Genomic DNA, 25,046 nt, shown 5'->3' with positions numbered 1-25,046 from the left:
CTGCATACCACATCTGACAAATCAAGATAGCAAACTTTTTCTCGCTTTCGATCAGTGCCATTTAATTAAAAATGTACGGTCACAGTTTCTGTCTCGCGATATCGGAAAGGATGGCGAAATAACCGCCCAGTACCTGAAAGACCTCTACAAAATGCAACAGTGCAGTATTGTCAAGCCAGTGCAGTTCTTGACAAGAAAGTACGTATATCCAACTAGCATGGAAAAAATGAATATCAGGAGGGCAGTGCGAGTCGTTTCGCCACCTGTGACCGCGGCCCTGAAGCTCTTGAAAGAGCAGGCAGGTCATACATGTGACACAAGCTTTGCCCACGTTGGTCCAACCGTCGTATTCATGGACACCATGTACCAGTGGTTTACCCTCATAGACGTAAGCAACTGCGCCCAGCATGTCCACCAGAACAACCCGGACTGCAATCAGTACGAATCTGAAGACGACGAACGGCTAGGTTGGCTTGAAACATCATTTTTTGACTACCTGGCCGAAATCAAGTGGCAGAGCCCAACTACAAATTTTCTGACCAAGGAAACGTACAATGGCTTGCTGATAACAACCATCTCAAACGGGGAGTGCATTCGGTACCTTCTCACGGCTACACGCTTCCGTTTCGTTCCGACTAGGAAGATGTCCTCTGACCCAATAGAGGCCTTCTTTGGGTGGTTGAGGAAATCTGCAGGCTCGAACGACCAGACAGACGTGAGGGCAGTTTTGTCTGAGATTGAGAAAGCACTGAAGACTGGCATAGCCTGCACGTACAGCAGCAGCAACGTGATTACTGCAGACAGCAGCAGCTGCTCCTCATCAGCACTCCTACACCGATCGGCAAGAGCAGCGCAGAATGACGGTGAAGCATTTTCAGCTGAGGCAACCACGACCCTCGAAGAGTCTCGACAGGGGAAGACGTTGCTCCCAACGCCATATGTTGCTGCACTAGCAATGGTTGGTGGCTATATTGCAAGAACAGTCCATGAAACCATTTCCTGTGATGAATGCTTCACTCTGGTGACTAAACCAAACACCTCTGCGCCATCGGATGCCTTAATTAGGCACCAGGACAGAGGTGGACTCCTCTATTCGTCAACTGAGCTCGTAATGGTTCTCCACTCTCTAAAGAATTACGCGGAAGTTTTCCTCGCAAGAGCAAGAAAGATGAACCAACCACTGAAGGCTGCTGTTGACAACGCCGCGGAAATACTACAGAAACGGGACAAACTCAAGTGCTCGACCCCGGGACACCATGAAAAACTTTTGGAGGTTGTGCTCGTGAAGTTTCTCCGCCCACTTTTTGTGAACTTCGCGACGAGTGTGACTGACAAACACGACTTGGCGAAAGATTTTCGTGTCAAACCGTTGTCTCGAAAAGTGCTAAAGCTTTGAGCGCAAAGTCAAATAAAAAAGCTCGCATTGCATTCTGCACACAGTGCTTGTGTTAAAAATTTTATGTGTGCGCACCTCTTAACGTATACGCATAATCCAATGCAATGCAGACGGTTTCTAGACCGTCATAAACGCAAGCGTGCATGGGTCGCGTCGTCTGCTGTTATTATGGGATCGGTGCGGCTTCTGGCGGCAAGTGCCGGAACTATGAGGGACGGACGGCGCGTATGTATTTAGCGCCAACGCGCGGGCACAAAAGTTATATAGGAAGCTATGACTGAGCGAGTCTTCGGCGCGTGGCGGTTGCCGCGAACAGTTGTGTCTAGCGTCTGACAACGGTAGCGTCGGCGCGTGGTATCGCGGGCCGCCTTGGGTATGTTATTGTGTTTGTCATGGAGTGTATGGTAACATTGTGTGCAGATGTCGTAGCGTGTTAACTACAATTGATGTATAATAACTTGGCGGACGATATTCTTGGAGTATATGACGACAGATTTTGCGGTTCGGTACATGCTTTTGTTTGAGCCGGGGAAGAGTAGGCCAGTGGTGGTGGTGGTAGTGGTTAGAAGATGAGAAAAGGCACCTAATTTCTGCAACCCGGTCGGGAGCACGGCGCAGTTCCTGGGCCAGTGGGGACTTCTTATTGCTAGCGTCGGCGGTGTGCTTTCTTGAGAGCGAGGAGATTGGTTTGGTAACGTGGTTGAACTTGTCCGCACTGGAGTTTTTGTTTTTTTCTGCTCGCAAGTTTTTGTAGTTGGTTTTCAAAAACGTTGTTAAATTAGTACCGAGAGCCACGCGGTCTGCAGCCTGGGGTGAGCAAGTCTTAGAGCACGTGGATTGTAGGCCAGGCCCAAAGCGAGTGAGTACGGAAGCCTCGTCGGTGGTCCGATTTTCTGTGAATAGTTTCTATCCCTTTTGGGCTCGGGGAGCCGGGCGTCGTTGCTGTCTTTGCGGCTCGACGCTGGGGTGTCGTAACACCGTCCGGGGCGGTGGACGCCGATCGCTCGGTAAGCTGCTGTGTGCGGTGAGCGATAGGGCCACCTCACAGAGTGGGTGTCTTTCCGTGGCTGCCTCTTCTACGCCTATGCCGGTCGTTGCCAAGCGACTCATTAGGCCTAAGGCTCTGCGCAGCCGCCTGTCGCATGTGGCACAACCAGAAAGATCGTGGCGTCGAGGTGTTGCACTTTGCTTCCCTCACTTTTTTTTTTCTTGCGATGCACGAGTTAGAAATAGGGATTTTGTTTTATTTTGATGGGTGTCGCTGCCGCCGTGGATGTATTAGCTAGCAGTACTGACCATCGTACCACGTGGGCGAAAAGCCCGAAGCTCCCTTCCCTAAGGCCTGCTCTGTTGTTTTGGTGGAGTGTTTTGGAATGTACGCAGCGGGAGTGATTTAATCCACGACTGGCTGTCTTCTGCACATCGTTCGCGCCGCTGGCCAGAAATGCGGTCGGGCGATGGAGATGCCTGGGACCTGCGCAACTGCCTGCAGTCCGGCGCCCTCGTGAGTGCTGGTCGCAACCGGGAGACGTGTCGGCGCTAGTAGGGAGTTTTAGCATGCTGTTTGCAAGCGCTCCGGGCGCCATATGAGCTTTAGAATAGCGTCTGCCCTGCTGTAAGCCGCAACGCACGATTGCAGTGACACCAGCGCATGCGGGCCGCGATCGCCGCACGCAATTTCGGATTTTTTGCGTGCGGTCCGCGAATGCCGACTCGCGTTACGACGCATGCGTAGTGGCAGCGACCACACCGCAAGGGCTCGCAGAGCACTATTCTAAAACTCCCTAGTGACGGTTCGTCGTGCAGACGGCAACGTTGCTGTTGCGGGACCGGTACTGAGGTGAAGTCGAGCCGGACAGTGCAGCTGTGTCGACCGGCAGTGGTGTCGTGGTGCACGGACATTATGAATGGACATGTGATGTCATTTTTTTTTTCGTCAAAGCTTGTGTAGCTAGTTTTTACTAACCTCCCTGTCCTTCCTCATTTATTCCTCCTCCTTCTTTCGGTTTCGGAACATGGTTTGAATTAAGGTTGGGGGTGCTGACACGCCCTGTAAAGTTGTTTGCGCCGCGTGGCTCACGTGTCTCGCGCAAACGCCAGATTTCAAGTTACAACCACCGGGCGATAGATTGCGTTGTGTACCACTATCATCAGCAGTGATGAAAAATAGGGCACTGTGGAATTACAATAAGTATGATGTGAGAGGAATATGGAAAGGGGTCATGGTTCCTGGGCTGACGTTCGGCAATACGGTCTTGTGTATGAGATCAGAAGTTCAAGCAAGATTAGAAATTAAGCTAACGTGGAATAGGTAGGCTTGCATTAGGAGCTCATGGGAATACACCAAATCGAGGAGTACAAGGTGATATGGGATGGACATCATTTGAGGGCAGGGAAACTAGCAGCAAGATAAAATTTGAGAAGCGATTGATAGAAATGGGGGAGGAGCGTTGGGCTAGGAAGGTTCTCGGCTACTATTACATGAAGAATGTCGATACAAAATGGTGGAAGCGAACCAGAAAATTGACTGGTAAATACTTGGAAAACAGCAGGGGGCCAAACCAAAAAGAATTATCGGTTAAAAAGGTGAAGGAAGCTGAGACCGATATGTGGAGAATTGGCATCATTAAGAAGTCCACACTAGAGATCTATCGAACTTTTAAGCAGGAAATTGCCAAGGAAAGGATCTATGATAATACTCGGGGTAGTTCTCTACTGTTTGAGGCCAAGACGGAAGTATTGCGAACCAAGACATATCAGGCCAAATACGAAGGGGTAGACACGGTATGCAGTGCGTGTGGAGAGGAAGAAGAAACTGCTGAACACTTGATAATGTTCTGTAAAGGGCTTCACCGTGTAGTTCAGGATGATGGCGCAGAGTTCTTCGAAGCATTGGGGTTTAGGAACAGGGATGGCAAAATAGACTTTAGGCGGGTAGAATTAACTAGAAGGAGGTTATCTGACTGGTGGCTAAAGTCAAGGCACGAGTGAAAATAAACTCTTCACTGCAAAGTACCAATCCTCAACTTCACTATTTAAAAGAAGAAAAAAAAAGATAAATCTAGTGGTTAGTTCACTAAGTATTGCGGCTAGGTATCGTTAGCCGCCACCCGATCTAAAGGGTACAGCCACATCCATCCATCATCATGGTTTTTACAGTGGTAGCGCCAGCAGTGACCACTTGGCAAAAGGCAAACCTTAGTGGCGGGCGAGATGTGAGCTAGTCTCTTCGGCGCGTGGCGGTTGCCGCGAACGGTTGTCTCTAGCGTGGGTCCTCGGCGCGTGGTACTGCTGCCTGTGCGTCGGGGGGCCTTCGTGGTAAGTCAAGCGTTAGCGACGACGCCTTGGGTGTGTTATTGTGTGTCATGAAGTGTATGGTAGTAATGTGTGGAGATGTCCTAGCGTGTTAACTGCAATTGATGTATAATAATTTTGCAGACGATATCATCGTTCAAAAGTAGTTAGCTAAATAAATGTGTGTATTGTTTGGTTTGTACCGACCGCGTCTTCTGTGTTCGTTCACTCCAAGAGCGTGGCGTGTTGCTCGCCATTTTGAGAGCCTACAACTTATCGGACAGACATGCGGTTTATATTCTAAGCTTGTTTGGGCTCTCTAGACATCATCTTCGCTATTGTATGTCTACACATTGCGGTCCTTGGATGTTTACAGTGTAGTGGAACCTGCTTTGGGCCGCACCACGACTATCACTCATACTATTGACACCGGCTCACATTCGCCTCTGCGACAGCGTCCTTACCGCGTTTCCGCCGAAGAGCGCCGCGCCATTACGGAGCAAGTAGATGACATGCTTAAACGTGGAGTGATACAGCCTTCTCAAAGCGCTTGGTCATCACCTGTGGTTCTGGTAAAGAAAAAAGATGGCACCGTTCGATTTTGCGTGGACTATCACCGCTTAAACAAGATTACGAAGAAAGATGTCTACCCGCTACCACGAATAGACGATGCTCTTGACTGTTTACAAGGCGCCGAGTACTTTACATCCTTGGATCTGCGTTCTGGGTATTGGCAGGCGCCAATGGCTGAATGTGATCGCCCTGAAACAGCCTTTGTAACGCCAGATGGCCTATATGAGTTCAAAGTGATGCCATTTGGGCTCTGCAACGCACCTGCCACATTAGAGCGCATGATCGATACCATCTTGCATGCCCATAAGTGGAAAACTTGCTTGTGTTACCTGGACGACATCGTAGTCTTTTCGTCTGATTTCCCGACACATAATGTTCGCCTCCACGAGATTCTGACGTGTCTAACTTCTGCGGGCCTACAACTTAACTCCAAGAAGTGCCACTTCGCAGCATGAAAACTAACCATCTTGGGACATGTCATCACAAGAGACGGTGTTCTTCCGGATCCCGAAAAGCTTCGGGCTGTCACTGACTTCCCGTTGCCCACATCACTGAAAGCCCTAAGAAGTTTCATCGGTCTCTGCTCCTACTTTCGTCGCTCCGTGCGCAACTTCGCGTCCATCATCGCACCTCTCATGAGTCTGCTTTCCAACAGCAAAGGTATATCTGCATGGTCACCTGCATGTGACGACGCATTTCGCCAGCTGCGCCGCCTGCTGACCTCACCACCCATTCTTCGTCACTACGACCCCGCTGCTGCCACAGAAATTCACACCGATGCAAGTGGCATCGGTCTTGGTGCAGTTTTGGCACAACGGAAAGGCACCCAAGCTGAATACGTAGTCGCCTATGCAAGTCGTGCTCTCAAGAAGGCTGAATTGAATTACTCCGTGACAGAGAAGGAGTGTTTGGCCATAATCTGGGCCTTGACGAAGTTTCGCCCGTACTTTTACGGCCGCCCTTTTGACGTGGTCACAGACCACCACGCTCTATGTTGGCTGTCCACATTGAAAGACCCGTTTGGACGCCTGGGATGTTGGGCACTTCGATTGCAAGAATACGACATCCGTGTAGTATATCGTTCCGGTTGCAAGCATGCGGATGCCGATGCACTTTCGGGATCGCCATTAACCCCAGATGTGGCTTCTCTGTCACCACTTTTTACCACCTTGTCACCAATAGACACCACTGACATGCTTTCGGAGCAGCGTAAAGATCCATACCTTGCATTGTTACTCGACTACCTTACCGATCCGTCTGCTGTCCCTTTCACGAGAGCGCTACGTTGACAAGCAGCCCACTTTTCCGTGCGAGACAGCATTCTGTACCGCCGCAACTACATGCCTGGTGGTCGGAAGTGGCTCCTTGCTGTCCTGGCTCATATGCGCTCTGACATCTGCATGAATTTTCATGCAGACCCTCAAAGTGCTCACGCAGGTGTCCTGAAAACCTACGAAAGGCTGTGCCAACGATATTACTGGTGAGGAATGTATCGCTTTGTGCAAATGTGCAGAAATACGTTCAGTCTTGCATCACTTGCCAACAGAACAAGACACCTCCGCGGCACCTTACTGGCATGTTAAGCCGCTCCCATGCCCGGCTCGCCCATTCGACCACGTGGGTATTGATCTCTATGGCCGGCCCCCTCCCATATAGTCGCTCTGGAAACCGGTGGATTATTGTTGGCGTCGATCATCTGACATGTTACGCTGAGGCTGCAGCTCTACCAGCAGCGACCGCCCACGAAGTTGCACTCTTCATTCTGTGCAGCTTCATTCTCCGCCATGGGGCTCCACGGGAATTACTCAGTGATAGGGGTCGAGTGTTCCTGTCGGAGGTCATCCAAGCTATTCTCGCTGAATGCAACATCATCCACCGGAAATCTACCGCATACCATCCACAGACGAATGGTCTCACTGAACGGTTCAACCGCACACTCGGCGACATGCTGAGGATGTACACCTCCTCCGACCACACTAACTGGGACGCTGTCTTGCCTTTTGTTACCTTCGCTTACAACACCGCGACGCAAGCGACTACCGGTTTTTCCCCGTTCTTTCTGTTGTACGGCCGCGAACCATCCCACCCACTCGACACCATACTCCCGTACCGCCCTGATGCATCAGAGTGCTCCCCGCTTTCGGAAGTCGCCAGATACGCTGAAGACTGCCGTCAGTTGGCTCGGTCTATGACAAGTGAGGCTCAAGGTCTACAAAAAACCCGACATGATGACGCTCATCACATAGCGCCTACGTTTCGTACTGGCTCTCTCGTGTGGCTTTAAGTGCCTCCGCACGTTCCTGGCCTGTCTTCTAAACTTTTGGCCCGGTACCATGGTCCATACCGTGTCATTGACGTAACCTCGCCGGTGAATGACATCATCGAGCCCCTAACACAATCGCCAGATTTGCGCCGTCGAGGACGCGAGACCGTACACGTCGACCGTCTCAAGCCCTACTACGACCCCCTCATTGTGCCTACTCCCTGAGTCGCCAGGATGGCTACTCTTCAACCCGGGGGGGGGGGGGTATTGTAGTGGAGCATACGCACTAACGTGTATGTGCCTTCCAAAGAGAAGGAAAAACCCCGTGCTCTGATTGCACGAGAACCTGGGCCGCCTTTGCCAGACTTGTCGTACGGCCATTTTTCGTTGCGACATCGTTGCGACTTCTCCGTTTCAATAAACGTCATCACAACAGTAAACTCCCATTAATACACAGCTCCAAATACATGGCTAATGCAGTGATACATTAAAGACAATAGAGACGTAACAGCCATGAAATGTTTTGGTGCTTTTGCAGTTTGCTGGTGACTATAGTTGAGTGGACTTGGGCATTTACCATAGTTTTCAGATGGCCTCACGCAAAGCTTTGACGTGTGTTTGTGGCAGTCAGCGGCGCAGTCTCTTATCAATTTAATTGTGTGTTTCAGAAAGAGGCATAAGCGTTATCTGGATGGGAATAAATATTTTGTGTGCATATCGGGGTTTGAAGAGGCTTTTACAAGTTTTTTTTTTTGTGATATGAAATTTCGGGTGATGCGAATACTTTTGCTCCCCTTGAGAGTCAATATCGCCAAGATTCTACCGTACAGACCCTTGAACACTCTTCTGGAAAACTGCAAGCTTAGCTCATGCGACTTGTGTGATACATGTAACATGCACGAAAGAAGGGGAATGAGTAGCATGTGTCATTTTTATGAATGCATGCTATCTTTTCTGCCAACCTGCAGGGTCTACGTGAGCGCCGGGAGGCTGTGGTGAATGCATTTCGCCATGCTTGGAAAGGCTATAAGGCATATGCTTGGGGCCAGGACCATCTGCGACCTCTTTCACGCACAGGGCACACCTGGTTTGGCCTGGGTCTCACAATTATTGATGGCATGGACACCATGTACCTTATGGGCCTTCATGAAGGTGTGCCCCTGATTTTTTTATTGCTCAGGATAGCAGCCTTCCCTTCTCACATTTGCTTTTACTAATCATAGGCTTCTTGCACTGTCACCCTGAGTTACAGTTGACAAGTAGTGTAGCAGCTGCACCAATAGAACTTAGAATAGCCCTTTGCACTGTTTGGCTGCAGAGCTGTATTTTAGGGCAGAATTGTGCCAATTCTGCACTAAACAAGTATACAAGCTGCCTCACTTGTAGAACTAACCAAAACCTAAATGTGTATATCATTGTCATGAAGGTGATCCAAGAGGTCATTACAGTGCGTCCTCCATTTGTTTTTCATGTCATTTTGTTACGTTTCTCATGGGCTAAAGTAGCAGTGTCAAGCCACTTTGCAATCCTGTTTGCACCAGTTTTGTCAGTTCTGTATTCTTGGTGCTACTGTACGAGAAACTCCCTCAAAATTGTTGCTGAATCAGAAATCTGCTTCAGATACTGTATTTTCTTGTCTATAATCAACGTGGGGTACAGGTTATATGCAAAGCTTATAGAATTTTTTTTTTTAATGTTAAAGCTGGGGTTGCAGGTTGTATGCAAGAAAATACGGTAATCTTTAGTCACATGTAGTTGTGTATAGTTTATTGATATTGCCATTTTTGAGATACTTTGTAGTATGCATACTTTACTGCTACTAAAGGTGGGGTGGGACTTCAAGGTTCAAAGGGTGGCTGTACAACAGTGATAACAAAAGCTGTGGAAATTCGGAAAGTTCTATTTTGAAGGTAGGCACAGGTTGGGTTTGAGCTCAAAAGTAGTTTCGAATCAGCTAGGTTTAGTATTTTTTTCTACATATGTATTTTTGATAAGGTCTGCTATCTGCAGAGCATTGCAATTTTGTGAAAAGGTAGCTACTAATGCATCACTGAAATGGAAAGAAAATTGTGAGCTTACAACGAAAATAATTTTTTTCTTTGTTAGAAAATTGACACTTATCAAATTTCTTTTTATACTAAAAAAAGTCGCAGTTTTGCCGCAAAGGGGAAGCAATGAATGCGTTGGCAACAATTTGAAAGGTCACGCGCAGAATGGAAAGCAGATGGAAACGTGCCGCCCATTTCTCATGCAGAAATTACACATGAAACGCACTCACAGGTACGGATGCACGCGAATAAGCATCTCATTTGTTACTTCGCTGAGTCTGAAAAGCACACGCTTTTCGCGAACGGAGACTGCAATGATTGCAGCGACCTTTCCGTGCCCGGTAACTACAGCAGAATCGTTCCACGTAAAGCCCGAAGTTTGTTTACTTGAGTGCTAGCTTCGGTACCGTACGCTAAGCCTACAGTGGTGCTTAATGCTTGAAGTGGTCACACCACACCAAGCCGCACTTGCCCTAGGCCTACACGTACGAGGTGTGCCCAAACTCGCGACCAGGACCAGTGGCCATCGTGAGAGTGCGCAGCATAGCCGCGAGGGACCTTTTTTTGACAGGAGTGTCAAAGCTCTCCATTGCCAGCTGCGACATGCTTGCGGTTTCCCCCTTATGGTGAACGTCCGCGTCCTGGAGTCTTTGTACTCCGCGTGCCGGGAGCAGACGTTGCACTCTTGTTCGGGGTGCCGCCAAAAGCAATAGTATTTCTGCAATTCGAACACTGTCCGTTTTGCCGTGCCGTGCTAAACGCCTTGTTATTTGAGTTATTTGAACACTGTCTGCTTTGCCGCGCTAAACGCCTTGTTAGTTGAGTTATTCGAACACTGTCTGTTTTTCCGCACTAAACGCCTTGTTAGTCGAGTGCGCGCGGAGCGGTGCGCTACACACGGTTAGGTGACGAAGTCGCGGCCCTGTGGCTCGCTAAGCGTGTACTCACGGTGATCATCCGCTACGGTAAATAGCGAGGCTACCGATTCTTGTACCAGTTACTTTGTAAATGCCACCAATTAACACATGTGAAAATTTTTGTTTGCTTACGTGCTCCAGTTCTTGAGAAAAAAGAAAAGTGTACAAACCTCAACAATGTTGTTTTGAGAAAAATTCAGAAATGATGTCGGGGTATGCGTGCTTTTCTTGTTGCGCCTAAGATAAAGGACCACAAATTTTTTTTAAAACCGTGAGTGCCCAAGTGCAATATATTTTGTGAAATCTAAAAAATTCTTTATTTGGTGGATACAAAATCCCAAAATGGTGAATTTTTTTTCCAAAGGAAGTCTGGCCCCATTTTAACGGCTAATACGTAGTTTTGTCCTTGAGTACTTTTCTTGCAATCTGGCGTAATTGCGAGAGCTGTTTTGTAATTCATGAATCTAAAATGTGCCTGAACACTGTTTTGCTGGAGACTTTACATTATGAGACACCTCTTGACACATCATTGTACACTGCTTCTTCATGTCTTATTGGTTTGTTTGATTTCTCCTAAAGCTCAGCAAATGCCTGTTGCAAGTTGAAATTGTTGAAAAGCCTGTACACTACAGGCTTTTCATGTGCTCTGGGAAAGGCTTAAGCAGTACTAAAACAAAGCTAGTGCTTTTTATCTTGAGTGCTGCAATGATGCTCATGAAGCAGCCTCTGTTAAATTTGTTGACTACTGCATGATGCGCACATGTATGTCTGACACTGTATCATGAATGCTTGCTGCTGCACCTTACATCAGCTTTTTTTTGCCTTCACCAAAGTTGGCACCAAAAGGACAAATGGATGTTCCAGCAAGTACTGACTGGTAGTGATAGGTCACAGCTATCTTAAGGGCCCATGACTCATTAGAATCTGAAGTGAAGAGTTGCAAATGGGAGAATATATTTGAAAATTTCATTCCAAACATTCATGTGGGGAAGCTTTTTCTTATTCTGTGATGTTGGCAATCTGCACAATTTTAAATATGGCTAGCAGGTAAGCATTGGTAATTTGTAATAGGAATTTTATGACAGCACTAAACATTTGTTAAAGGTACTGGGTACGAAGTTGTATTTTTACAACATTTGATCATTCCGTTTATTGTGCAGAACTTGCTGCTGCTCGAGAGTGGGTCGCACACAATCTTCAGCTAGCACAGCACAGAGATGTGAACCTATTTGAGACTACTATTCGTGTCCTGGGTGGACTGCTGAGTATGCACACCCTTACTGAGGAGCAGCTGTACCTTGACAAGGCGGTGAGGCATCTTGGTATCTAGAATTTACTGTGCCTGTAATTTGTGATTTTCATTTACATATACTTTTTCCACATTTTCTACCCTTTATGTTTTCTTTTTTTCTTCATTGTCTTCCTTTCTCGGTGCTCCATGTAAAGCCTGGTAAATATTCTGAAATAAATTACTGCTAGTTATAAGCTTTAGCATGCTTTCATGGTACTTAGTTATGGCAACTTTTTGTTTGTAAATAAACTAATGACTAATGTGAATTTAGCAATGTTACCCAGTTTATGCATCTTCATTACACCACCAATAAAAGGGTGAGGAGAAGGCAGTGTAATGCAGGAAGGCTGGGATAATACCTGTCCATTTCATCTCATTGCGGTATGGCTGTTATCAAAGTGATGGTGCCATTAAAGCAACCCTCATCTTCTCACATTTAATTTAGATAGAAAACTGGGCGAGTTGGTGCAGATCTATTGTGGCTAACAGTGCGAAACAAGAAATTTATTAACAATAGTATGAAAAAAATGATCAAACGAAAAACATTGTAAACATGAACAAAGAATTTTCATAAAACCATCAACACTGCTCTGAACAGGCTAAGCATAAAAAGAAATGGAAACGTACACTTTTTAGCGAAGGAGCACACACAATTACCCTCTAAATAGAAACACTGTAAATACAAAAGTTTTTGTGCACATAACATAACATTACACGTATTGTCTTTCATGTCACCGTGCGAAGCAGTTTCGCGATGCGGTAAAGCACAGGTTTGCTAAGCATTTTCTACGAAAAACACTTGCTTTCTGTTCAACTTTTCTTTGTTCATAGCATAATTTACAGTTCCTGATATTTTTTTTATTTATTCATTTTTTTGGCTAATGTCGTTAGCCCTGAGGAGCATTTCGTGTAGGAGCATCAAGGTGGACTGTGGGACCTCCAAGAACCGTCTGTCTCGCTGCATGTCAGCTTCTGAAAAATATGCGTCCAAGTATATTTATTTGCGCTTTTGCTTAGCTCTCTAATAACTTGAACAGTAAAAAACGAAAAGTCGACAGCGCTCACCAAGTGCCGCGCGGCATTACGTAATGTGGTTCCAAGGATCACTCCCGGCTGCCTCCGCGCTGGGAACTGTACTCTCTGTGCTGCCGCCGGCAAGGAGTCCTGCCCGAAGGAAGCACACATCCTGCAGATCAGAGCACTAACCTTCAGAACACGTGTGATCAACTTGTACTGATGCGCCCCTGCAATTACTCAGCCCGAGCACAAAGCTAAACTCACCGGTGGTTGACCGCTGATGTTCCGGGGCGGTTTGACGAACTCTCGTCATCCACGCTGGCATCGAAAGTGTCGATGTTGTCTTCTGAGCCTCTTTTGTCATCGTCATTTGAATATTTCAGCCCAGATTCACGAAAATCCCCCGAAATTTGCCGTTTTCTTGATGCAGTCACACGCTACATCGTCGCCATGATTGAAACTATGCACACTCACTCACGCGCTAGAAAGGCTCTTCAAAATCACCGTACAGTGAAAAAAGGAAAACACGAAAGCGAAACTGATAAAATACTTTTTCTTTTACGTGTTAGATAGCTCAAAAGACCCTAAAGCGTTTGAAACAAGGCAAATTTTCAAGTTGTGAACATTGAAAACATACTATCGATGGGGATAGGTGCAGTCACAAAAGTGTTAAGGTAGTGGCCGACTAATACCCCTGTCACACGGCCACCACCGAACTCTGTTAAACTCCTTCACCGTAAAACTCCGCTAGGTAGTTCGACGGAGATGGAGTTGTATCAGTGTCACACGGCAATGCAAGGTTGCAATAGCTGCCGTGAGAAGGCTCAGCCGGCACTGTTAGAGTTTCACAGAAGTGTCCCAATTTCATCCCTGGGTGCTTTTTGTGAATCTTTGTTATGTGGTTTTTACGAAAACACAACATTAAGTACGTCTGAAGGCAACAAAGCATTAAAAATTATTTCAAATGGAAACGCATTTGCTAATTGAAGCGATGCTGGTAGCTACGCTGGCCACCTTGTGCTTAACGCTATGTTTGTTTACAATTGCACTGTGCTCGGCGACTAGTTGGTTTTGTAGCCCGTGTACCAAAGTTCTTGTTTCCTTACCTCCTGAGCACATTTCAAGTCGCCCATGAATTAGGTCTGGTCCCATTACCCATTCCTGCTGCCGTCGAAGCAGGTGACAATAATGCAGCGCTCTCAGTCATTCCTCTCCCGGGCCCAGGCAAACACGGCGGCGACAGGAACTGCACGCATGGACGATGCCCTTCACACCGTGCCAAAGAGACACATGAATGAGTACTGCAACAAAAGAATGTTTAATATTGCCAAAATGTATTTATTGTTGTCACTGCGGCAATTCAGTGCTCAAATTTTTTTTCTGACCTGCCGATACCGGGAACGAGAGTACCCAGTTCTGCTGCAAAGGGAGATTGTCGAACATCCTTTGCGAAATGATCAGTTTACCTTCGTTTGCTTAAGGGTTGCCGTGTGACATGGACCACATCTTTTGTCATAAGGACGAACGAGCTAAACGGTGTGCCCGTGTTATAGGGGTATAACACTGAGTGCTTGTGTTCTATGTAAACCAAGTGCTACCTATATGGTCATACAAACGAAGGGTCACATTGCAAAATGACTGTCAATACATTTTGTGTGCAGCCCATAGCCAACATGAAGCAATGCCTTTTGTACATATTAATGTGCTCGTTGCATGTGTTGATTACAAAACTGATGCAGTGTAATGGCAGAACAGCCTGTATAGAAACCTTTCCACACATCATGAGCCAGAAATAATGCACCCCATGTTCTCGTATATCCTGTTTAAGCTGCCAGTTTGATCTTTCGTCTCTTTACTTGCAGATTGCCTTACTTATTCTGGCACACTTGTTCCAACTCTACTTTCAAGCGTGAATTCCAAGCGTGAATTCCAGGGTTTCATACACTCTGTCAGCATTAGTCTCGCGGTGTAAAAATAAGTTAGGTGCTGAAACTCCCTGTTTGGCGCAAGGAGAGAGCATGGGCAGATTGTGTTCGCTGATGACCTTGAGCTACGAGTAGTTTCGTCGCGTGCGTTGAGATGGTACTACTTTATGAGGTGCCAGGTATTCACGTGGCTCTCATTCTGATATTTGCGGGCGAAAGAACATCTTCCTAAAAGCTTCGTGTGCAGGGAGTTTTGCGATTCAGAAACGCGTTGCCCTGTGCCTCTGAGCCTTGCCAGTGCATTTGTTTAGCTGATTCGGGCTTTGTGGTTTAGGGCACATATATCTCGACGCGGCATATGACTCCGAGTGCACGTCAGCGGCCTTGTCGCTGGTTCAAAATGGGCAAGTGGCGTTTTGTCTTGAATCGCAAGTCGGGCTATCGGACTTGTGCAGAGTGTGTGTCTCTTTTCAAAGCTCCGCGTGAACGAGAGTGCTTGGATAAGTAGCAACGAGCTATTGAGAGAGCTGACGAAGCCTTGCAGTCTACTGACCATATGTGCGCGAAGCGATTCCTGGAAGAAGAGATCGCTGCCACAGATCACACATAGTACAAGGGAAACGTTTGTTCCATGCACCAAAAAAAAAAAAAAAAGTACACTAACTTCAGATGTAGTTCCTGCCATTTTACCAGGCTGCCCAAAATATCTGACTGTGCAGCAAAAAAACCAGGAAAGCTCTGCGAAAACGGGTGTGTCTACTGCCGGCTTCTCGGAAGCGATAACAGCCAAAAGGTTCAGGTGCATCTGAAGTGCCTGACACGATCGCTGACAGTACGTCAAATTTATTGCGCATGAAGACAGCAATTCCAAAACATGGTGATGATGAATCAACAGGCATGCATGCAAAAGGCAACGCTTTGACTTCAGCAGCGACAAGCTTCCTCCACATGAAGAGGAGGATGCTTGTCAACACAACACTGATAGTGTGGCCTATGCGCTACCGAGTCAGTTTCTCATCATACAGTCTTGTTTTCAGATGAAACTTTTTTGAGCTGCCTCATCTATGCCTATTTGGACCAAGAAAAAATAAATGTTGTAAAATAACCAGTGAACAGAAATCATTGTACAGTGAAATCTCGGTATAACGAACTTCAGGGGGCAGTGGCAATTTGTTCGTTATTATGAAAGGTCGTTACAGTAAAAACCTAAAAATAAACCATACATACTTATTTTTTACCAACCAAAATGACACCTTTACAATGGTGGGTCCTCGAACTCGTTTTTAACGAAAAAAAAAAAAAAAACTAATTCATAAGTGAACACCAGGAAATGCACGTGCTGCACAAACTTTGCATCGCAAAGGACCCCAGCTCATCCACATTCCTGTGGTGCGATTCGGTTCCTTTGTCACAACAGCCTGCTTTTTGCCTTCCAGTTGCCGAAAAATATCCACTTCCTCACTTGGCTAAAACCGATTCCGCTTCTTCGTCGCAAGCAGAGACGAACTCGTTCGTAGTAGCACCACAGCGCGAACGCAGACTTGCTTTGCGGACGCAATAAGTAATCACCGAAAAGAGAACAAGACTGACAAACAAGGCCTCCTTGTCCTAGAGCACATGTAGAAGTGACAAAAAAAGAAAAACCCGAAGTGTCGCGGCTGTCATCGCCTTTTCGCAAGAAAAAAAAGTGATAAAAAAAATCCTCTCATTTCGTTTTCTGCTGCCTCGCTGTCTCAGGTTTTCCGCGCCTATGATTCCTGCTCCGCGACTCCCACTCTGCCTCACTGACCTTGCCCTCCCGTGTTGCCCTCGCCTCTGTGCCTGCGTTTAAAAAAAAAAGTCTTTTTTTTCCCTCTCAGCATTGGCGGGCATCTTCTGAGAAACCGATAGTTATAGCCCCAGAACAAAACAACAAAGAGACAAGGAGGGCATGAGTGCTCTTTGTTATGAGTGCTATAACTATCGTCATGTCATACCAACTAGCCTAAACTGCCACACCTCTGAGAAGCAAGGCGTCTGTTCGCTTTGTCGTCTGCTTTTGTACCGTTCCAGTGGTCTCGACGGATTTCAGAACATGAGTTCGTAGGACTGAGGCGCTGTTAATATAATGCGAAACTAAATTAACGCTCGTTATTCTGAAAAGTTCGGTATTCTGAAGTACGTAGTAGCGAAATAATTTTGCATTGAAACTATTAGCAGTCGGCGCAAAATTTTTTAAGTTCGTTATTCTGAAAAGTTCGTTAATGTGGGGTTCGTTCTACCGAGATTTCACTGTAAATACTATTTCTGTAATGCAGCCACGTTTTTATTACGATAGCAATTATATGGAAACTCTCGGCTGGATTTTGCCATTGGCATCGGCATCACTCACCGTATATGTGTACATATTTATATATATGAAAATGCATGAAAGAAAAAAAACAGAAAAAGACTCTGTCGCGCGGAATCGAACTTGGGTCCTCTGAATCGTGAGACGAGGCGTTGACCGTGGAGCACGTCCTTCAGTGTTCAAACCTCTGCTGACGGGGGCCCCGCCGCGGTGGTCTAGTGGCTAAGGTACTCGGCTGCTGACCCGCAGGTCGCGGGTTCGATTCCCGGCTGCGGCGGCTGCATTTCCGATGGAGGCGGAAATGTTGTAGGCCCGTGTGCTCAGATTTGGGTGCATGTTAAAGAACCCCAGCTGGTCGAAATTTCCGGAGCCCTCCTCTACGACGTCTCTCATAATCATATAGTGGTTTTGGAATGTTAAACCCCACAAATCAATCAATCAATCAATCAATCTGCTGACGGGCATCTCTGGGATATTGTGTTTTCAGCATTACCAGCAAAATGGCACAAGGAGCGCATGTCGCCACATCGCGCAGTGGCGCGCGCTCTAATCCCCCATGCGTACTTTGCCCCGCTTAGAGGAAGGGGGAGACACTCCTTAGTGCGCCCTTATCTCGCGGAGGGGAGGATCCTAGGTCTTAAATGCCCTCGGGCTTCACCTGGAACGATTCTGTTGTAGTTACTGGACCCACAAAGGTCACTGCAATCATTGCAGTCTCCGTTCTCGAGACATAGCGAAGTAACAACTGAGACGCTTACTGTATCTGTACCTGTGTGCATCTGTACCTGTGAGTACGTTTCATGTGTCATTTGTGTGAAGAAATGCTGGGCACGTTTCGATCTGCTTTCCGTTCTGTGCATGACCTTCCAATTTGTTGCTGTCGCGTTCATTGCTTCGCCTTTGCGGCAAAGCTGTGACATATTTACATTCACTATATTCACGTGATGACAATTAGTTTTCTATGCTTGACGTTGCAAAGCCAGTTTTTCTCATTTTTTTGGATGTCTCGAGTACTTCTGACCACGGTACTTACGACACAACACCGTTTATTAATGCGAAGGCCTTAGATAGCCTTAGATGGCTCATCAAATGCCAAATATTATTGTCGGCGTCCTGCTTCAGTGGCGTCGGAGACGAGGTGCACAAACTATACTGCTTAGGTAGTGCACTCGCTTTCACTGTCTGATCAAGTTGAAGCACTTGATCAAGTTGAAGTACACTCGGCTTAATAAAATAGCACGAAGTATGGCTGGTGGCACTGGCTCGACAGTGCTGAGATGGGTGTGGTATGGGTTAACACAGAGTCGACCTTCGAAACCCAATAAAGTTCTTCCCACCATACCTTGCTGTGTACACTACCAGAGGCTGAAGTGGACTCTGTGTGGCACTAACAGCTGCCAAGGGTAGCATGCCGATTTAGGTTTTTAATAAAACGTGTGCAAGTTTCGTGATACATTAGCTGAAAGTTTTATGACGAAGTTCTTTGTTCATTTTACTCAGCAACCAAAACACGACAGCGATAACCGCACACGCCCGCACACATGCCTACGCGCAGGTACACATGCACTCACATTCACGTACAAGCACACACACACTAACTATAGCCTTCTTAAGGGGAGATGCTCCTCGAAAAACTCTTTCTTCAGATATTTGTGACAGCTCAATGAAACTTTCACCAGTTATAGAGTTGGAGCTCCTTTTTTCAAATGTGCTTTTTTTTAATGGCTCACTTAATTTTTTGCAGACCATGCATTTGTAAAAACAATGCATTCTTGTGCAAGCTTAGGCAACAATAGTAAGCACAAGGAAGCTCTATAAAATAGCCAATGTTGCTCCTAATGAATTGCAGAATTCAATAAAGCAAAGAAACATTGTGTAACATTTGTGTGCTGGCCTAGAAGAAAATTCTAATGCCGAATTTGAGTTTTAGCATACTCAAAGAACAAGCTTCGGAAATTATCCAGGTGAATATGCTTTGGAGACCTCTGAAAGTTGTTTATTTGAATTCAGGACATGGTAAACTTTAAGTATGCCAACATATTGAGCGCTAAGAGACAGGGACAGGAGAGAGTGGACACCACAATGCGCTATGTACTAGAAATAAATTTTAGCATTGCCATTTTTTGGGCGTGTTGGTAAAGGGAGCTTGACGACATATTGAGCGCTAAGAGACAGGGACAGGAGAGAGTGGACACCACAATGCGCTATGTACTAGAAATAAATTTTAGCATTGCCATTTTTTGGGCGTGTTGGTAAAGGGAGCTTGACGACATATTGAGCGCTAAGAGACAGGGACAGGAGAGAGTGGACACCACAATGCGCTATGTACTAGAAATAAATTTTAGCATTGCCATTTTTTGGGCGTGTTGGTAAAGGGAGCTTGACGACATATTGAGCGCTAAGAGACAGGGACAGGAGAGAGTGGACACCACAATGCGCTATGTACTAGAAATAAATTTTAGCATTGCCATTTTTTGGGCGTGTTGGTAAAGGGAGCTTGACGACATATTGAGCGCTAAGAGACAGGGACAGGAGAGAGTGGACACCACAATGCGCTATGTACTAGAAATAAATTTTAGCATTGCCATTTTTTGGGCGTGTTGGTAAAGGGAGCTTGACGACATATTGAGCGCTAAGAGACAGGGACAGGAGAGAGTGGACACCACAATGCGCTATGTACTAGAAATAAATTTTAGCATTGCCATTTTTTGGGCGTGTTGGTAAAGGGAGCTTGACGACATATTGAGCGCTAAGAGACAGGGACAGGAGAGAGTGGACACCACAATGCGCTATGTACTAGAAATAAATTTTAGCATTGCCATTTTTTGGGCGTGTTGGTAAAGGGAGCTTGACGACATATTGAGCGCTAAGAGACAGGGACAGGAGAGAGTGGACACCACAATGCGCTATGTACTAGAAATAAATTTTAGCATTGCCATTTTTTGGGCGTGTTGGTAAAGGGAGCTTGACGACATATTGAGCGCTAAGAGACAGGGACAGGAGAGAGTGGACACCACAATGCGCTATGTACTAGAAATAAATTTTAGCATTGCCATTTTTTGGGCGTGTTGGTAAAGGGAGCTTGACGACATATTGAGCGCTAAGAGACAGGGACAGGAGAGAGTGGACACCACAATGCGCTATGTACTAGAAATAAATTTTAGCATTGCCATTTTTTGGGCGTGTTGGTAAAGGGAGCTTGACGACATATTGAGCGCTAAGAGACAGGGACAGGAGAGAGTGGACACCACAATGCGCTATGTACTAGAAATAAATTTTAGCATTGCCATTTTTTGGGCGTGTTGGTAAAGGGAGCTTGACGACATATTGAGCGCTAAGAGACAGGGACAGGAGAGAGTGGACACCACAATGCGCTATGTACTAGAAATAAATTTTAGCATTGCCATTTTTTGGGCGTGTTGGTAAAGGGAGCTTGACGACATATTGAGCGCTAAGAGACAGGGACAGGAGAGAGTGGACACCACAATGCGCTATGTACTAGAAATAAATTTTAGCATTGCCATTTTTTGGGCGTGTTGGTAAAGGGAGCTTGACGACATATTGAGCGCTAAGAGACAGGGACAGGAGAGAGTGGACACCACAATGCGCTATGTACTAGAAATAAATTTTAGCATTGCCATTTTTTGGGCGTGTTGGTAAAGGGAGCTTGACGACATATTGAGCGCTAAGAGACAGGGACAGGAGAGAGTGGACACCACAATGCGCTATGTACTAGAAATAAATTTTAGCATTGCCATTTTTTGGGCGTGTTGGTAAAGGGAGCTTGACGACATATTGAGCGCTAAGAGACAGGGACAGGAGAGAGTGGACACCACAATGCGCTATGTACTAGAAATAAATTTTAGCATTGCCATTTTTTGGGCGTGTTGGTAAAGGGAGCTTGACGACATATTGAGCGCTAAGAGACAGGGACAGGAGAGAGTGGACACCACAATGCGCTATGTACTAGAAATAAATTTTAGCATTGCCATTTTTTGGGCGTGTTGGTAAAGGGAGCTTGACGACATATTGAGCGCTAAGAGACAGGGACAGGAGAGAGTGGACACCACAATGCGCTATGTACTAGAAATAAATTTTAGCATTGCCATTTTTTGGGCGTGTTGGTAAAGGGAGCTTGACGACATATTGAGCGCTAAGAGACAGGGACAGGAGAGAGTGGACACCACAATGCGCTATGTACTAGAAATAAATTTTAGCATTGCCATTTTTTGGGCGTGTTGGTAAAGGGAGCTTGACGACATATTGAGCGCTAAGAGACAGGGACAGGAGAGAGTGGACACCACAATGCGCTATGTACTAGAAATAAATTTTAGCATTGCCATTTTTTGGGCGTGTTGGTAAAGGGAGCTTGACGACATATTGAGCGCTAAGAGACAGGGACAGGAGAGAGTGGACACCACAATGCGCTATGTACTAGAAATAAATTTTAGCATTGCCATTTTTTGGGCGTGTTGGTAAAGGGAGCTTGACGACATATTGAGCGCTAAGAGACAGGGACAGGAGAGAGTGGACACCACAATGCGCTATGTACTAGAAATAAATTTTAGCATTGCCATTTTTTGGGCGTGTTGGTAAAGGGAGCTTGACGACATATTGAGCGCTAAGAGACAGGGACAGGAGAGAGTGGACACCACAATGCGCTATGTACTAGAAATAAATTTTAGCATTGCCATTTTTTGGGCGTGTTGGTAAAGGGAGCTTGACGACATATTGAGCGCTAAGAGACAGGGACAGGAGAGAGTGGACACCACAATGCGCTATGTACTAGAAATAAATTTTAGCATTGCCATTTTTTGGGCGTGTTGGTAAAGGGAGCTTGACGACATATTGAGCGCTAAGAGACAGGGACAGGAGAGAGTGGACACCACAATGCGCTATGTACTAGAAATAAATTTTAGCATTGCCATTTTTTGGGCGTGTTGGTAAAGGGAGCTTGACGACATATTGAGCGCTAAGAGACAGGGACAGGAGAGAGTGGACACCACAATGCGCTATGTACTAGAAATAAATTTTAGCATTGCCATTTTTTGGGCGTGTTGGTAAAGGGAGCTTGACGACATATTGAGCGCTAAGAGACAGGGACAGGAGAGAGTGGACACCACAATGCGCTATGTACTAGAAATAAATTTTAGCATTGCCATTTTTTGGGCGTGTTGGTAAAGGGAGCTTGACGACATATTGAGCGCTAAGAGACAGGGACAGGAGAGAGTGGACACCACAATGCGCTATGTACTAGAAATAAATTTTAGCATTGCCATTTTTTGGGCGTGTTGGTAAAGGGAGCTTGACGACATATTGAGCGCTAAGAGACAGGGACAGGAGAGAGTGGACACCACAATGCGCTATGTACTAGAAATAAATTTTAGCATTGCCATTTTTTGGGCGTGTTGGTAAAGGGAGCTTGACGACATATTGAGCGCTAAGAGACAGGGACAGGAGAGAGTGGACACCACAATGCGCTATGTACTAGAAATAAATTTTAGCATTGCCATTTTTTGGGCGTGTTGGTAAAGGGAGCTTGACGACATATTGAGCGCTAAGAGACAGGGACAGGAGAGAGTGGACACCACAATGCGCTATGTACTAGAAATAAATTTTAGCATTGCCATTTTTTGGGCGTGTTGGTAAAGGGAGCTTGACGACATATTGAGCGCTAAGAGACAGGGACAGGAGAGAGTGGACACCACAATGCGCTATGTACTAGAAATAAATTTTAGCATTGCCATTTTTTGGGCGTGTTGGTAAAGGGAGCTTGACGACATATTGAGCGCTAAGAGACAGGGACAGGAGAGAGTGGACACCACAATGCGCTATGTACTAGAAATAAATTTTAGCATTGCCATTTTTTGGGCGTGTTGGTAAAGGGAGCTTGACGACATATTGAGCGCTAAGAGACAGGGACAGGAGAGAGTGGACACCACAATGCGCTATGTACTAGAAATAAATTTTAGCATTGCCATTTTTTGGGCGTGTTGGTAAAGGGAGCTTGACGACATATTGAGCGCTAAGAGACAGGGACAGGAGAGAGTGGACACCACAATGCGCTATGTACTAGAAATAAATTTTAGCATTGCCATTTTTTGGGCGTGTTGGTAAAGGGAGCTTGACGACATATTGAGCGCTAAGAGACAGGGACAGGAGAGAGTGGACACCACAATGCGCTATGTACTAGAAATAAATTTTAGCATTGCCATTTTTTGGGCGTGTTGGTAAAGGGAGCTTGACGACATATTGAGCGCTAAGAGACAGGGACAGGAGAGAGTGGACACCACAATGCGCTATGTACTAGAAATAAATTTTAGCATTGCCATTTTTTGGGCGTGTTGGTAAAGGGAGCTTGACGACATATTGAGCGCTAAGAGACAGGGACAGGAGAGAGTGGACACCACAATGCGCTATGTACTAGAAATAAATTTTAGCATTGCCATTTTTTGGGCGTGTTGGTAAAGGGAGCTTGACGACATATTGAGCGCTAAGAGACAGGGACAGGAGAGAGTGGACACCACAATGCGCTATGTACTAGAAATAAATTTTAGCATTGCCATTTTTTGGGCGTGTTGGTAAAGGGAGCTTGACGACATATTGAGCGCTAAGAGACAGGGACAGGAGAGAGTGGACACCACAATGCGCTATGTACTAGAAATAAATTTTAGCATTGCCATTTTTTGGGCGTGTTGGTAAAGGGAGCTTGACGACATATTGAGCGCTAAGAGACAGGGACAGGAGAGAGTGGACACCACAATGCGCTATGTACTAGAAATAAATTTTAGCATTGCCATTTTTTGGGCGTGTTGGTAAAGGGAGCTTGACGACATATTGAGCGCTAAGAGACAGGGACAGGAGAGAGTGGACACCACAATGCGCTATGTACTAGAAATAAATTTTAGCATTGCCATTTTTTGGGCGTGTTGGTAAAGGGAGCTTGACGACATATTGAGCGCTAAGAGACAGGGACAGGAGAGAGTGGACACCACAATGCGCTATGTACTAGAAATAAATTTTAGCATTGCCATTTTTTGGGCGTGTTGGTAAAGGGAGCTTGACGACATATTGAGCGCTAAGAGACAGGGACAGGAGAGAGTGGACACCACAATGCGCTATGTACTAGAAATAAATTTTAGCATTGCCATTTTTTGGGCGTGTTGGTAAAGGGAGCTTGACGACATATTGAGCGCTAAGAGACAGGGACAGGAGAGAGTGGACACCACAATGCGCTATGTACTAGAAATAAATTTTAGCATTGCCATTTTTTGGGCGTGTTGGTAAAGGGAGCTTGACGACATATTGAGCGCTAAGAGACAGGGACAGGAGAGAGTGGACACCACAATGCGCTATGTACTAGAAATAAATTTTAGCATTGCCATTTTTTGGGCGTGTTGGTAAAGGGAGCTTGACGACATATTGAGCGCTAAGAGACAGGGACAGGAGAGAGTGGACACCACAATGCGCTATGTACTAGAAATAAATTTTAGCATTGCCATTTTTTGGGCGTGTTGGTAAAGGGAGCTTGACGACATATTGAGCGCTAAGAGACAGGGACAGGAGAGAGTGGACACCACAATGCGCTATGTACTAGAAATAAATTTTAGCATTGCCATTTTTTGGGCGTGTTGGTAAAGGGAGCTTGACGACATATTGAGCGCTAAGAGACAGGGACAGGAGAGAGTGGACACCACAATGCGCTATGTACTAGAAATAAATTTTAGCATTGCCATTTTTTGGGCGTGTTGGTAAAGGGAGCTTGACGACATATTGAGCGCTAAGAGACAGGGACAGGAGAGAGTGGACACCACAATGCGCTATGTACTAGAAATAAATTTTAGCATTGCCATTTTTTGGGCTTAGCGCTCAATATGTCGTCAAGCTCCCTTTACCAACACGCCCAAAAAATGGCAATGCTAAAATTTATTTCTAGTACATAGCGCATTGTGGTGTCCACTCTCTCCTGTCCCTGTCTCTTAGCGCTCAATAT

At 46.1% G+C, this 25,046-nt stretch overlaps 1 protein-coding gene across 1 annotated transcript in view; it reads left to right on the top strand.

Annotated features, from left to right (window-relative positions):
- The window catches only part of alpha-Man-Ib (alpha-Mannosidase class I b), a 122,695-nt gene that overhangs the window by 27,011 nt on the left and 70,638 nt on the right, over positions 1-25,046 (top strand). Inside the window, exons 3-4 of the mRNA XM_037435677.2 lie at positions 8,495-8,678; positions 11,652-11,800. Coding sequence (XP_037291574.1) covers positions 8,495-8,678; positions 11,652-11,800 — 333 coding nt within the window. The remainder of the gene's footprint in view (positions 1-8,494; positions 8,679-11,651; positions 11,801-25,046) is intronic.

Source organism: Rhipicephalus microplus, chromosome X, assembly GCF_043290135.1.
Source record: "Rhipicephalus microplus isolate Deutch F79 chromosome X, USDA_Rmic, whole genome shotgun sequence".
NCBI lineage: Eukaryota > Metazoa > Arthropoda > Arachnida > Ixodida > Ixodidae > Rhipicephalus > Rhipicephalus microplus.
This window is presented reverse-complemented; position numbering and strand designations above follow the sequence as displayed.